Genomic DNA, 17,395 nt, shown 5'->3' with positions numbered 1-17,395 from the left:
ATCGCTCCTCTTCCCTCCTGCACCCACTTTCCTGTAACCACAAACTTCTGCTGAACACTCTAACACTACATTTTTAATCCTACCCCATACCTCTTCGACCCCATTGCCTATGCTCACATTTGCCCATCTATCCTCCAATAGCTGTTTATATCTTACCCTAACTGCCTCCTCTTTTAGTTTATAAACCTTCACCTCTCTCTTCCCTGATGCTTCTATTCTCCTTGTATCCCATCTACCTTTTACTCTCAGTGTAGCTACAACTAGAAAGTGATCTGATATATCTGTGGCCCCTCTATAAACATGTACATCCTGAAGTCTACTCAGCAGTCTTTTATCTACCAATACATAATCCAACAAACTACTGTCATTTCGCCCTACATCATATCTTGTATACTTATTTATCCTCTTTTTCTTAAAATATGTATTACCTATAACTAAACCCCTTTCTACACAAAGTTCAATCAAAGGGCTCCCATTATGATTTACACCTGGCACCCCAAACTTACCTACCACACCCTCTCTAAAAGTTTCTCCTACTTTAGCATTCAGGTCCCCTACCACAATTACTCTCTCACTTGGTTCAAAGGCTCCTATACATTCACTTAACATCTCCCAAAATCTCTCTCTCTCCTCTGCATTCCTCTCTTCTCCAGGTGCATACACGCTTATTATGACCCACTTCTCACATCCAACCTTTACTTTAATCCACATAATTCTTGAATTTACACATTCATATTCTCTTTTCTCCTTCCATAACTGATCATTTAACATTACTGCTACCCCTTCCTTTGCTCTAACTCTCTCAGATACTCCAGATTTAATCCCATTTATTTCCCCCCACTGAAACTCTCCTACCCCCTTCAGCTTTGTTTCGCTTAGAGCCAGGACATCCAACTTCTTTTCATTCATAACATCAGCAATCATCTGTTTCTTGTCATCCGCACTACATCCACGCACATTTAAGCAACCCAGTTTTATAAAGTTTTTCTTCTTCTCTTTTTTAGTAAATGTATACAGGAGAAGGGGTTACTAGCCCATTGCTCCCGGCATTTTAGTCGCCTCACACGACACGCATGGCTTACGGAGGAAAGATTCTTTTCCACTTCCCCATGGACAATAAAAGAAATAAAAAGGACAAGAGCTATTTAGAAAAAGGGAGAAAAACCTAGATGTATGTATATATATATATATATATGCATGTGCGTGTCTGTGAAGTGTGACCAAAGTGTAAGTAGGAGTAGCAAAATATCCCTGTTATCTAGCGTGTTTATGAGACAGAAAAAGAAACCAGCAATCCTACCATCATGCAAAACAGTTACAGGTTTTTGTTTCACAGTCATCTGGCAGGACGGTAGTACTTCCCTGGGTGGTTGCTGTCTACCAACCTACTACCTACAATATATAATATATATATATATAATATATATATATATATATATATGTATATATTTATTTTATTATTATTATCACACCGGCCGATTCCCACCAAGGCAGGGTGGCCCGAAAAAGAAAAACTTTCACCATCATTCACTCCATCACTGTCTTGCCAGAAGGGTGCTTTACACTACAGTTTTTAAACTGCAACATTAACACCCCTCCTTCAGAGTGCAGGCACTGTACTTCCCATCTCCAGGACTCAAGTCCGGCCTGCCGGTTTCCCTGAATCCCTTCATAAATGTTACTTTGCTCACACTCCAACAGCACGTCAAGTATTAAAAACCATTTGTCTCCATTCACTCCTATCAAACACGCTCACGCATGCCTGCTGGAAGTCCAAGCCCCTCGCACACAAAACCTCCTTTACCCCCTCCCTCCAACCCTTCCTAGGCCGACCCCTACCCCGCCTTCCTTCCACTACAGACTGATACACTCTTGAAGTCATTCTGTTTCGCTCCATTCTCTCTACATGTCCGAACCACCTCAACAACCCTTCCTCAGCCCTCTGGACAACAGTTTTGGTAATCCCGCACCTCCTCCTAACTTCCAAACTACGAATTCTCTGCATTATATTCACACCACACATTGCCCTCAGACATGACATCTCCACTGCCTCCAGCCTTCTCCTCGCTGCAACATTCATCACCCACGCTTCACACCCATATAAGAGCGTTGGTAAAACTATACTCTCATACATTCCCCTCTTTGCCTCCAAGGACAAAGTTCTTTGTCTCCACAGACTCCTAAGTGCACCACTCACTCTTTTTCCCTCATCAATTCTATGATTCACCTCATCTTTCATAGACCCATCCGCTGACACGTCCACTCCCAAATATCTGAATACGTTCACCTCCTCCATACTCTCTCCCTCCAATCTGATATTCAATCTTTCATCACCTAATCTTTTTGTTATCCTCATAACCTTACTCTTTCCTGTATTCACCTTTAATTTTCTTCTTTTGCACACCCTACCAAATTCATCCACCAATCTCTGCAACTTCTCTTCAGAATCTCCCAAGAGCACAGTGTCATCAGCAAAGAGCAGCTGTGACAACTCCCACTTTGTGTGTGATTCTTTATCTTTTAACTCCACGCCTCTTGCCAAGACCCTCGCATTTACTTCTCTTACAACCCCATCTATAAATATATTAAACAACCACGGTGACATCACACATCCTTGTCTAAGGCCCACTTTTACTGGGAAAAAATTTCCCTCTTTCCTACATACTCTAACTTGAGCCTCACTATCCTCGTAAAAACTCTTCACTGCTTTCAGTAACCTACCTCCTACACCATACACTTGCAACATCTGCCACATTGCCCCCCTATCCACCCTGTCATACGCCTTTTCCAAATCCATAAATGCCACAAAGACCTCTTTAGCCTTATCTAAATACTGTTCACTTATATGTTTCACTGTAAACACCTGGTCCACACACCCCCTACCTTTCCTAAAGCCTCCTTGTTCATCTGCTATCCTATTCTCCATCTTACTCTTAATTCTTTCAATTATAACTCTACCATACACTTTACCAGGTACACTCAACAGACTTATCCCCCTATAATTTTTGCACTCTCTTTTATCCCCTTTGCCTTTATACAAAGGAACTATGCATGCTCTCTGCCAATCCCTAGGTACCTTACCCTCTTCCATACATTTATTAAATAATTGCACCAACCACTCCAAAACTATATCCCCACCTGCTTTTAACATTTCTATCTTTATCCCATCAATCCCGGCTGCCTTACCCCCTTTCATTTTACCTACTGCCTCACGAACTTCCCCCACACTCACAACTGGCTCTTCCTCACTCCTACAAGATGTTATTCCTCCTTGCCCTATACACGAAATCACAGCTTCCCTATCTTCATCAACATTTAACAATTCCTCAAAATATTCCTTCCATCTTCCCAATACCTCTAACTCTCCATTTAATAACTCTCCTCTCCTATTTTTAACTGACAAATCCATTTGTTCTCTAGGCTTTCTTAACTTGTTAATCTCACTCCAAAACTTTTTCTTATTTTCAACAAAATTTGTTGATAACATCTCACCCACTCTCTCATTTGCTCTCTTTTTACATTGCTTCACCACTCTCTTAACTTCTCTCTTTTTCTCCATATACTCTTCCCTCCTTGCATCACTTCTACTTTGTAAAAACTTCTCATATGCTAACTTTTTCTCCCTTACTACTCTCTTTACATCATCATTCCACCAATCGCTCCTCTTCCCTCCTGCACCCACTTTCCTGTAACCACAAACTTCTGCTGAACACTCTAACACTACATTTTTAAACCTACCCCATACCTCTTCGACCCCATTGCCTATGCTCTCATTAGCCCATCTATCCTCCAATAGCTGTTTATATCTTACCCTAACTGCCTCCTCTTTTAGTTTATAAACCTTCACCTCTCTCTTCCCTGATGCTTCTATTCTCCTTGTATCCCATCTACCTTTTACTCTCAGTGTAGCTACAACTAGAAAGTGATCTGATATATCTGTGGCCCCTCTATAAACATGTACATCCTGAAGTCTACTCAACAGTCTTTTATCTACCAATACATAATCCAACAAACTACTGTCATTTCGCCCTACATCATATCGTGTATACTTATTTATCCTCTTTTTCTTAAAATATGTATTACCTATAACTAAACCCCTTTCTATACAAAGTTCAATCAAAGGGCTCCCATTATCATTTACACCTGGCACCCCAAACTTACCTACCACACCCTCTCTAAAAGTTTCTCCTACTTTAGCATTCAAGTCCCCTACCACAATTACTCTCTCACTTGGTTCAAAGGCTCCTATACATTCACTTAACATCTCCCAAAATCTCTCTCTCTCCTCTGCATTCCTCTCTTCTCCAGGTGCATACACGCTTATTATGACCCACTTCTCGCATCCAACCTTTACTTTAATCCACATAATTCTTGAATTTACACATTCATATTCTCTTTTCTCCTTCCATAACTGATCATTTAACATTACTGCTACCCCTTCCTTTGCTCTAACTCTCTCAGATACTCCAGATTTAATCCCATTTATTTCCCCCCACTGAAACTCTCCTACCCCCTTCAGCTTTGTTTCGCTTAGGGCCAGGACATCCAACTTCTTTTCATTCATAACATCAGCAATCATCTGTTTCTTGTCATCCGCACTACATCCACGCACATTTAAGCAACCCAGTTTTATAAAGTTTTTCTTCTTCTCTTTTTTAGTAATTGTATACAGGAGAAGGGGTTACTAGCCCATTGCTCCCGGCATTTTAGTCGCCTCATACGACACGCATGGCTTACGGAGGAAAGATTCTTTTCCACTTCCCCATGGACAATAGAAGAAATAAAAAAGAACAAGAGCTATTTAGAAAAAGGAGAAAAACCTAGATGTATGTATATATATATATGCATGTGTGTGTCTGTGAAGTGTGACCAAAGTGTAAGTAGGAGTAGCAAGATATCCCTGTTATCTTAGCGTGTTTATGAGACAGAAAAAGAAACCAGCAATCCTACCATCATGCAAAACAGTTACAGGTTTTTGTTTCACAGTCATCTGGCAGGATGGTAGTACTTCCCTGGGTGGTTGCTGTCTACCAACCTACTACCAATATATATATATATATATATATATATATATATATATATATATATATATATATATATATATTTTTTTTATAGGATGGGTCCACCTCTGGTGTAAATTGTGGGACCCATAGCCTTGGAGAAGTGGATAAAAAGGCTTCAAGTGAGTGTAAAACAAAAGCTTGTAATTGTTTTACATGATGGTAGGATTGCTGCTGTCTTTTGTCTGTCTCATAAACATGCAAGATTTCAGGTACGTCTTGCTACTTCTACTTACACTTAGGTCACACTACACATGCATGTACAAGCATATATAAACACACCCCTCTGGCTTTTCTTCTATTTTCTTTCTAGTTCTTGTTCTTGTTTATTTCCTCTTATCTCCATGGGGAAGTGGAACAGAATTCTTCCTCCATAAGCCATGCATGTTGTAAGAGGCGACTGAAATGCCGGGAGCAAGGGGCCAGTAACCCCTTCTCCTGTATATATTACTAAATGTAAAAGGAGAAACTTTTGTTTTTCCTTTTGGGCCACCCCGCCTCGGTGGGATACGGCCGGTGTGTTGAAAGAAAGAAAGATATATATATACAGTGGAACCCCAGTTTACGATATTATTTCATTCCACAAGTATGTTCAGGTGCCAGTACTGACCGAATTTGTTCCCATAAGGAATATTGTGAATTAGATTAGTCCATTTCAGACCCCCAAACATACACATACAAACGCACTTACATAAATACACTTACATAATTGGTCGCATTGGGAGCTGATCGTAAACCGGGGGTCCACTGTATATATATACAGTGGACCCCCGCATACCGTTGGCATCACATAATGATTAATCCGCATACCGCTTGCTTTAATCGCAAAAATTTTGCCTCGCATACCGCTTAAAAACCCACTCACCGATTTTCGTCCGAGACGCGTCCAATGTGCGCCCTCAGCCAGCCTCACATGTTCCGCCGGTGGCATTGTTTACCAGCCAGCCTCCGCGGTAACATCCAAGCATACAATCGGAACATTTCGTATTATTACATTGTTTTCAGTGCTTTATCTGGAAAATAAGTGACCATGGGCCCCAAGAAAGCTTCTAGTGCCAACCCTAGCAATAAGGGTGAGAATTACAATAGAGATGAAGAAAAAGATCATTGATAAGTATGAAAGTGGAGTGCGTGTCTCCGAGCTGGCCAGGTTGTATAATAAACCCCAATCAACCATCGCTACTATTGGTGGTACAGCTGCTGCTGCTGCTGCTGCTGCTGTAGCATCATCTGCTGCTGCTGTAGCATCGTCTGCTGCTGCTGTAGCACTGTCAGCTGCTGCTGCTGCTGTAGCATCGTCTGCTGCTGCTGCTGCTGCTGTAACATCGTCTGCTGCTGCTGTAGCATCGTCTGCTGCTGCTGTAGCACTGTTGTTGGTGTGGCTTATTGAGAATATACCAAGAAACAATTAACCCCAGAAGATTTGCCACCCAGGATAACCCAAAAAAGTCAGTGTCATCGAAGACTTTATAACTTATTTCCATTGGGGTCCTTAATCTTGTCTCCCAGGATGCAACCCACACCAGTCGACTAACACCCAGGTGAACAGGGAAAATGCCTGGAACTAGTGCTCATATTGGTGAATTTAGAGCCAGCAAAGGTTGGTTTGAGAGATTTAAGAATCGTAGTGACATACACAGTGTGATAAGGCCTGTTCTGGAAGAAAATACCAAACAGGACCTACAGTACTCAGGAGGAAAAGGCACTCCCAGGACACAGTGTCTCATCAGTCATTGCTGCATCTTCAATAAAGGTAAGTGTCATTTATTCTTCATTTAGTAGAGTAGTACATGCACAATATATACTGTGCATGTACTACTCTACTATTGTGCATGTATCCTTCTCTTTGTGTGTAGGAAAATGTATATTTCATGTGGTAAAAATTTTTTTTTCATACTTTTGGGTGTCTTGCACGGATTAATTTGATTTCCATTATTTCTTATGGGGAAAATTCATTCGCATACTGATTATTTCGCATACCAATGAGCCCTCTTGCACGGATTAAAATCGTTATGCGGGGGTCCACTGTATATATATATATATATATATATATATATATATATATATATATATATATATATATATATATATATATATATATATATATATATATTTTATTTATTTATTATCACACTGGCCGATTAACACCAAGGCAGGGTGGCCCGAAAAAGAAAAACTTTCACCATCATTCACTCCATCACTGTCTTGCCAGAAGGGTGCTTTACACTACAGTTTTTAAACTGCAACATTAACACCCCTCCTTCAGAGTGCAGGCACTGTACTTCCCATCTCCAGGACTCAAGTCCGGCCTGCCGGTTTCCCTGAACCCCTTCATAAATGTTACTTTGCTCACACTCCAACAGCACGTCAAGTATTAAAAACCATTCGTCTCCATTCACTCCTATCAAACACGCTCACGCACGCCTGTTGGAAGTCCAAGCCCCTTGCACACAAAACCTCCTTTACCCCCTCCCTCCAACCTTTCCTAGGCCGACCCCTACCCCGCGTTCCTTCCACTACAGACTGATACACTCTTGAAGTCATTCTGTTTCGCTCCATTCTCTCTACATGTCCGAACCACCTCAACAACCCTTCCTCAGCCCTCTGGACAACAGTTTTGGTAATCCCGCACCTCCTCCTAACTTCCAAACTACGAATTCTCTGCATTATATTCACACCACACATTGCCCTCAGACATGACATCTCCACTGCCTCCAGCCTTCTCCTCGCTGCAACATTCATCACCCATGCTTCACACCCATATAAGAGTGTTGGTAAAACTATACTCTCATACATTCCCCTCTTTGCCTCCAAGGACAAAGTTCTTTGTCTCCACAGACTCCTAAGTGCACCACTCACCCTTTTCCCCTCATCAATTCTATGATTCACCTCATCCTTCATAGACCCATCCGCTGACACGTCCACTCCCAAATATCTGAATACATTCACCTCCTCCATACTCTCTCCCTCCAATCTGATATCCAATCTTTCATCACCTAATATTTTTGTTTTCCTCATAACCTTACTCTTTCCTGTATTCGCTTTTAATTTTCTTCTTTTGCACACCCTACCAAATTCATCCACCAATCTCTGCAACTTCTCTTCAGAATCTCCCAAGAGCACAGTGTCATCAGCAAAGAGCAACTGTGACAACTCCCATTTTATGTGTGATTCCTTATCTTTTAACTCCACGCCTCTTGTCAAGACCCTCGCATTTACTTCTCTTACAACCCCATCTATAAATATATTAAACAACCACGGTGACATCACACATCCCTGTCTAAGGCCTACTTTTACTGGGAAATAATTTCCCTCTTTCCTATGTACTCTAACTTGAGCCTCACTATCCTCGTAAAAACTCTTCACTGCTTTCAGTAACCTACCTCCTACACCATACACCTGCAACATCTGCCACATTGCCCCCCTATCCACCCTGTCATACGCCTCTTCCAAATCCATAAATGCCACAAAGACCTCTTTAGCCTTATCTGTATTTTCGGCTAATTCCATTGTTCCAGTCACCCAAACTCATAGCTATTTCTTTAGAACTCCATTTTTTCTATCAATTGAGTACAAGAAACTTCCCATTTACTGATTTCAACTACCTAATAATGTGGTCCGAAATTTGCAATTTGGCCAATTTCACGAAAACTAAAAAATATGACAATTTCAAAATAAGGTCCAGAATGAACAATGCAGACATTCCTGGCTCTAAAATAACATTTTCTTTGCTCATCAGTCATGTCTCCAGGCCCCTCTGATATTACTCTTGCTTTCTATTTTGAATTTTTATTCAAACAAAAAATAGAAGACTTACTATTATGCAGACTACTGCAATACTGTAATAATTGTATAAATAACATCAATCCATTCATGACTGCATATTAGAATGGCTAGTTGGACATTTATTGGACAATGGCATCATTTGTTTACTTTTGAACATTGGCAAAAATCAAACATTTCCCCTACTTTGAGCTCCATTTCTAGGTTCTTTTTATAGTAAAATCAATCAAATTCACCTCTATTTCTATAATATGTGTTCCATTCTATCAAATGAGACCAAAAAACGAGAATACAACCATGAATACTATACGAAAATAGACCACAAAGTCGGCATTTTAATTAAAAAAAACGGTCGGAGTTTTTCTTTTCTCATTATGCACTGTGTGCTCCAGGATTTTTTTTATATGGTGCACACTGACCACACAGACCCATTCTCTCACATGTGGGCCTACCAGCTTTCTCCTGCTTGATTTGAAGCCGCTAGAATTTATGAGTATATATACGTCAAACACGGTACCTCGTAAGACGTATATATACGGCCGCGACAGTCAAAGGGTTAAGTATCTATATGTGTAATGTGTCTTGTTTAGCTTATTGGTTCTTGTTTTTGTTACTTAGTTTAAGTTTGAGTGTTTTATGTGCATTTTTATTCCCAAGAATGTTGAGTGATTGCCTGGGTAAAAGCACTCTTCAGATATCCTCTTCCTTCAACCAACACCTTAATCTTGGTGGAGGCAGCACTGACCAGGACACTGAGCATTCAAGAGTTCTTTAGTACTTATACTGAACTCATTCTTTTAGAGTGGCCATTTGAGGAACTATTGAGCATAATCTCAGTAGCCAGGATGCAAAGAATCTTATACTACAGGCTATGAGCAAAGTCCAGCAAACCCAAAGATAATTTCATAGTCAAAAACAGTAATCTAGTTTCCACATATACCTGTGGAATCCATCCTTAACTAATTTGAGTGGAACTTCGGTATGCGAACAGCTCCCTAATCAAACAAAGCTCAGCACTCAACCAAGCATTTTTTTAATATTGTATAAATAAGTCACCATGGTGCCAACGAAGATTAGTGATAACAACCAACCAAAAAGAAAATTGGTTGCAAAGAATTTGTTCGATACCCGAATGGATCGGCACTCGAACAGCCTTCTAGAATGAGTTACATTCGAGTACCAATTTGGATATGACTAAACAGTTGGATATGGTATGGGCCATATCACACCACAGCTAAAACTTTTACGTACAATCAATGGCACTTTTAACTTTTTGCTTAGGGTACAGGTTATGTCAGGTCAGATTCCCATAGGATCAGTGTGACTTATTATAAACTGTGCCTGTAGATACTGGTGTTGTAGGTAAACTTCTACAGTGTCCATATACTGTAAGTTTGAGGACCTAGGCTGGAAGGGTCTCTTAGAAACACTGAGGCTGCAGCAAACTTACTTTAATTTGTTACCATCAAGTATTGAGAGAAATAGTATGGAAACCAGAACCATTCAAGCCATAGACTTCTTGCATATGCTTAATGCAAATGGGTTTGGAAATGGAAATATAGAATTAAGTTGGTGTTTATTTTCCATGTGATTGATGAGTCCACATTTATAATCTTTGACATTCTGCTGTAGAATGAAAACATTGTGCTTCATTTTCCCCTCATGAGATGTGACTAAACAGACTACAGTGGACCCCTGGATATCGTAGTCATCAGATTTCATAATATTCAGAAAATATTGGCTCGGTGATTGTCATTGAGCTTGGTAATAGTCATTCATCCCGAACACATTCGCATGGCAACAGCGGCCCAACACCCAGTGTGCCATTGTTTATCTGCCAGTGAACACGATCCCACATGTTCATACGATACATTTCGTATTATTCCATTCTTTTTAGTGCTTGCAGCTGCTAAATAAGCCACCATGGGCCCAAAGAAAGTTCCTAGTGCCAGCCAGCCCTTTGGTAAAGGGCTGAGAGATAGGGGAGAATGTGCCTTCTTCAGCGATTCTGCAACATGTACGATTCTAAAGCAGCAGGAGTCAGTAAAGGCTATAGTGCCAGCCAGCGATAAAGTGTAGCATTAACAGTGTAGCAAGTAAGTTAAGCGATTAATCGATAGAAAAAGGACAGCACGAAACTGACTCCTCCAATGTTGTTGGAGGTATATAGGGCTACTGACTAACACCACTGCCTCTGCTGCTGCCATCACCACCACTATGTAAGGCTTATCTTTCAGTGGCTGTTATACAAACAGCACAACATCACTCATCAGTTAGGGAGAGAGACATATGACATATTATATTCATTCTAGAGTATATATGGTGTTTCTATGTTATTAATATTGTTTATTATGTCATATTAGATAAATTGTGCTAGATAAATAAGCCGTAGAGTTGATATTAGTGTAATATTGAAGGACTATTTTGTCCTGTCTCCTAACACACTCCCCTGCCGCCACCACAATTCCTAATATACACCAGAAACAGACCTCTCTGGAACACTTTTTTGAGCAGCAGGGGTCCAGTGACTCAAGCTGGTCCTAGTGGCATTAAAAAACAAAGAAGGAAAGTAACCCCAGAAAAGGACTCAATACCTGAAGTCTTTATGGAAGGGAGTTCCCCTTCCAAACAGTAATTTTTCCATCCTCTTTCCTCTTCCTGTCTTCAATACACTAAGAAGAGTCTTCAATAAAGGTAAATGTCATTTTATTTTTGTTTTATTCTTCATGTCTCATTGTTTTCTGTGTAGGTGAATGTATATTTCATGTAAAAAAATTAATTTTTTTAATACTTTTGGGTGTCTGGAATTTACATTGGATTTACATTATGTCTTGTGAGGAAAATGAATTCAGAAATCGTCAAATTCGGCTTTAGTCACACTCTCTGGAACGGATTAATTACGATAACCGAGGGTCCACTATATAATAGTTCACAAGTATAAGGTGTCTAGCCATCATTTTGCAAAGTTAACTTACAGTATTCACTAATTTTCAGATTCATCATATTTACCCAGTTTTATACTTTTTTGTGGTACAGGTCCTCCATCACAAATCCGGCATCATTGGGACCTGTAGTGTGCCAGATTACTGAGTTTGCCGAATTACAGAGTGGTTAGGTTAGAATATACTTAATAAAATTAACCAACTTGACTTACACAGTTCATTGAACATCGGCAAAAATCAAACATTTCCGCTACTTTGAGCTCAATTTCAAGGTACTTTTCGTCATGAAAGCAATCAAAATCATGTCTGTTTCTGTAATACATCTTCCATTCTATCAAATGAGTCCAAAAAATGAGAATACAACCATAAAAAAACATACGAAAATATACTGCAAAGAAGCGGCTAATGGCTGAGAAGTGAACTCCCTTATTTATCGTCCGTCTTTTTTATTTTTGTTGTACGTTAAGAAGCATCTTTCCATCATACATTGCCCAAGTTTCAATGAGATAGCCTAACAAACAACCTAGAAAAAAAAAATTACCAAAAATCATATATGGCAAACCCAAGCCAGGTACTGGAAATAAGTTACTTTGTCTGACTTTTCTGGGTTATCCTAGGTTCTCTATACATACACTGCTATGTATGATAATCTATGTAACTGTATTTGTGTATACCTGAATAAACTTATTTACTTCTAGTCTGTCAACTGAGTACAAGAAACCGCCTATTCACTTATTTCAACTACCCAATAAAGTGGTCAGAAATTGGCAATTTGGCCGATTTCACACAAATTTCAACAGATGCCAATTTCAAAATAGGATCCAGAATAAACAATGCAGACATTCCTGGCACTAAAATAACATTTTCTCTGTTCATTAGTCACGGCTACAGGCCCCTCTTATATTACTCTTGCTTACCATTTGGAATTTTTATTAACAAAAAATAGAAGATTTACTGTTATGCAGACTACTGCATTATTGTAATAATTGTATAAATAATGTCATTCCATTCTTGACTCCGTACTGGAATTTAGACTGGCAGGCGGACAGGTATTGGACAGTGACGTCATTTGTTTACTCTTGAGTTTCGCTGAAGAATAGAACATTTTTGCTACTGTGAGCGCAATTTCAAGGTACTTTTCATCATGAAAGCAATCAAAATCATATCTATTTCTGTAATATATCTTTCATTCTATCAAATGAGACCGAAAAAATGAGAATATAACCATAACAACCATACAAAGATATACCGCTAATGGCTGAGAAGTGAACTCTGCTATTTATGGTCTGATGATGATGAAGAAGTATCTTTCCATCATACATTGCCCAAGTTTGAATAAGATAACCCAACAAACAACTGAGAAAATAATAATATAATAATAATAATAATAATAATAATAATAAGAACTAGGTAGTAGGTTGGTAAACAGCAACCGCCCAGGGAGGTACTACCATCCTGCCAAGTGAGTGTACAACGAAAGCCTGTAATTGTTTTACATGATGGTAGGATTGCTGGTGTCTTTTGTCTGCCTCATAAACATGCAAGATTTCAGGTATGTCTTGCTACTTCTACTTGCATTTAGGTCACACTACACATACATGTACAAGCATATATATACACACACACCCCTCTGGGTTTTCTTCTATTTACTTTCTAGTTCTTGTTCTTGTTTATTTCCTCCTACCTCCATGGGGAAGTGGAACAGAATTCTTCCTCCGTAAGCCAAGCGTGTTGTAAGAGGCGACTAAAATGCCGGGAGCAAGGGGCTAGTAACCCCTTCTCCTGTATATATTACTAAATTTAAAAAGAGAAACTTTAGTTTTTTCTTTTGGGCCACCCCACCTCGGTGGGATACGGCTGGTATGTTGAAAGAAGAATAATAATAATAATAATATATTTACTACACGTACATGTACAAGGTATACAGGCCTTGCTGACATCAGTGACATGCTTCTGTATAGAAAGGCACTTATTATCCTGAGTATTTCAAGAAAATTAGGTCAGTGTCCCAGGATAACACCCACACTAGTCGACTAACACCCAGGTACCCATTTACTGATGGGTAAACATAGACAACAGGTGTAAAGAAACACGCCTAATGTTTCTACCCTGGCTGGGAATCGAATATTTACCAACAATCATATATGGCTAACCTAAGCCAGGTACTAAAAATAAGCCACGTTGACTTTTTTGGGGTTATCCTAGGTTCTCTACACATATGCTGCTATGTGTGATAATCTATAGAGAGAAAATAACTTTTTTGTTTCATGTTTATGGTGGAATATGAGTGTATATCATAGTTAGCCCTGTGCTATACTCTGTTTTCTCTAATATAAGCCACCAAGACAAGGATAGGAGAATGGTATTTGTTTACCATATCCTCTTCGTAACTCTGTTGAACTGCTCGGTGTTATGCCAAATATTATTCATTCTGGAGTATTTAACATGTTTTATGTTATTTATATTGTTTATTATGTCATATTAGATCAATTGTGATAGACAAATAAGCTGTAGTGTTGATATTAGCGTAATAATAAAGCATATTATCCTTCTTCATGAGACTGAGCTCATGGCATCCGACAGTGGCTTCAAAGCCACCTTATCTTTAATGGATAATGTACTGTGTCGGTGCTTTACATAATGAGAAGCATTTCTTTTATTCATTGGAACCATGGCTAGGGCTAAAAGTAAGCAGGTTAAAACAATAAATGGAGAAAAAGAAATTGGAATGACTTATGCAGCAAGTAGCACCACCAAACAGTACCAGCAGGATGGTGTGGCAACCATGGAAATTTGAAATTATGCTAGTCAAAATCAGTGCCAAATAACTGAAGGAACCTAATAACTGATTGCCGGATTTGTGATGGCGGACCTATACTATTAATATTCTTAAAAATTAAGATTATTATACAAGATAATTTATTTCAGGTTGTGTCAGCTGGGTCTACAGTGGTTGGTGGAGGCTCTGCAATTCGTGTGAGTGCTGGGGAACGCTCATCACCATCAACTTTGGCCTTGTCTGCTGGAACCATGAAAGTGACCAACCCTGCCATATTGTCTCAAGTATCTGCAGCCCTTCAAGGACAATTAATGTCTGTTGCTGTGAGGACTCCCACCCAGAGTCCTGTTAGAATACAGACATCAGCCCTTCAGACTCAGCAAGCAGCACAGACACAACAACAACAACAACAGCAGCAGCAGCAACAACAACAACAACAGCAACAACAGCCACAACAGCAGCAGCAGCAACAACAACAACAGCAGCAACAACAGTCACAACAACAGGGGCAGCAAGGTGGTGTTGGGCAGTAAATGAAAACAAGAATGCTGTCATCAACATCTTTCACACTGTTTTGAAATAATAGGGTTTCATATGTTGCTCATCTGGAGTTCTGAAGATAATTGTAAGAAAGTTCTTTATTTATATATATATATATATATATATATATATATATATATATATATATATATATATATATATATATATATATATATATATATATATATATATATATATATATATATATATATATATATATATATATATATATATATATATATATATATATATATATATATATATATATATATATATATATATATATATATATATAATCATCAAGGTTAAATCAGACCTTAGTTGTAGTCACTGCATCTTTATTTTTAGCATATGTTATTCAAATTTTGCAGTGTCACTCATATTGCAGGACTTTTGGTTTCATCTGGATAATGGACAGATTTATGTGGTACAGTACAGGAAGCTCTTGACTTACAAACACATTGAGAATCTTCGGTATTGTGTATATCATTATTGTGTATAATATCATTATATCATTATTGTGTATAATATCATTATTATACACAATACAGAAGGTCCCCAACGTGTTCGTAAGTTGAAGACTTCCTTGTTATGAATATTATACACAGTAAGGTAGATTATCAGCATGTTTGTAAGCCAAGGACTTATTGTACAATATTGCACTAGATCAAATCAGTAGATGTTGATCTATTGTACTAGAATGTAGCCAAGGACACTTCTTTTACAGGAAGCCGCCTCCTCATTATCAACCTGGAAAACAGTGGAGATTTATAATGAACTTTATAGGTTGAAGATTGAGACACTTATGCAACATATGGGAATCTTTATCTCTCTCTCCTAAATAAAGATTCCCATATGTTGCATAAGTGTCTCAATCTTCAACTTGTCAGTTTTCAAAACCATTCATCACAACTTTATAGTTTACACACATAAATATATAATAGCATATATGGTGCGATAGAAAAGTTATTTGTATTGTATAGAACTGTGGGTTAAAACATTGAAAGTCATCATCCGAGTGCATGCATGGTATCTCGAAATTTGACCCTTCAAGGGCAGGTATAGTACATTATCTCATTACAGTATTATGTAGAAGTCAGGAAAGTAAAGTCAATGTGACATAGTACATCTCACAAGAAGGGCCTGCTGCACTAGGATTTTGTTTCATAGGGTCAGTTTATCAGGATTTTTTCATGCTCCTTCTCTTTGGTCTTGAAAAAACATAGTTCCTGATCAGCCAGATTGTGGTGCTTAGATTACTGTGTGCTGCTAGCACCAGTAACCTGACTGATCAGACCATCACTAATTAGGCCTAGTCTAGGACCAGGCCACAGAGGAGTGGTTGCCTTGAATCATTTCACGAGGGTTGACTACCTGGAAAAAATTTGTGCTGCACCAAGTCCTCATTGCGAAATGTACTACAGGTCCGCCATCACAAATCCGGCAGTCAGTTATTCGGCACTAATTTTGGCTAGCATAATTTCAAGTTTCCAGGGTCGCCACACCAACCTGCTGGTACTGTTTGGTGGCGCTACTTGCTGCATAAGTCATTCCAATTTCTTTTTCTCCATTTATTGTTTTAACCTGCTTACTTTTAGCCCTAGCCATGGTTCTAATGAATAAAAGAAATGCTTCTCATTATGTAAAGCACCAACACAGTACATTATCCATTAAAGATAAGGTGGCTTTGAAGCCACTGTCGGTTGCCATGAGCTCAGTCTCACAAAGCAGGAGAATATGCTTTATTATTACGCTAATATCAACACTACAGCTTATTTTCCTATCACAATTAATCTAATATGACATAATAAACAATATAAATAACATAAAACATGTTAAATACTCCAGAATAAATAATATTTGGCATAATACTGAGCAGTTCGACGGAGGTATGAAGAGGACATGGGATACAAGTACCATTCTCCTATCCCTGTCTTGGGAGCTTATATTAGAGAAAACAGAGTATAGCACAGGGCTAACTGTGATATACACACGTACTGCACCTTAAACCTGAAACAAAAAAGTTATTTTCTCTATATAGATTATCACACACAGCAGCATATGTGTAGAGAACCTAGGATAACCCAAAAAAGTCAACGTGGCTTATTTTTAGTACCTGGCTTAGGTTAGCCATATATGATTTTTGGTAAATATTCGATTCCCAGCCAGGGTAGAAACATTAGGCGTGTTTCTTTACACCTGTTGTCTCTGTTTACCCATCAGTAAATGGGTACCTGGGTGTTAGCCGATTAGTGTGGATGTTATCCTGGGACACTGACCTAATTTTCTTG

General features: G+C 38.9%; 1 protein-coding gene across 2 annotated transcripts in view; it reads left to right on the top strand.

Annotated features, from left to right (window-relative positions):
* The window catches only part of dom (domino helicase), a 479,765-nt gene extending 464,559 nt beyond the window's left edge, over positions 1-15,206 (top strand). For both annotated transcript variants that reach the window (XM_070088057.1, XM_070088056.1), the window contains one exon: positions 14,714-15,206. In XM_070088057.1, the coding sequence (XP_069944158.1) occupies positions 14,714-15,097 (384 nt within the window). In that variant the 3' untranslated portion in view covers positions 15,098-15,206. The remainder of the gene's footprint in view (positions 1-14,713) is intronic.
* Positions 15,207-17,395: the final 2,189 nt, after the last annotated feature.

The sequence above is a fragment of the Cherax quadricarinatus genome, chromosome 23 (assembly GCF_038502225.1).
Source record: "Cherax quadricarinatus isolate ZL_2023a chromosome 23, ASM3850222v1, whole genome shotgun sequence".
Classification (NCBI taxonomy): Eukaryota; Metazoa; Arthropoda; class Malacostraca; order Decapoda; family Parastacidae; genus Cherax; species Cherax quadricarinatus.
This window is presented reverse-complemented; position numbering and strand designations above follow the sequence as displayed.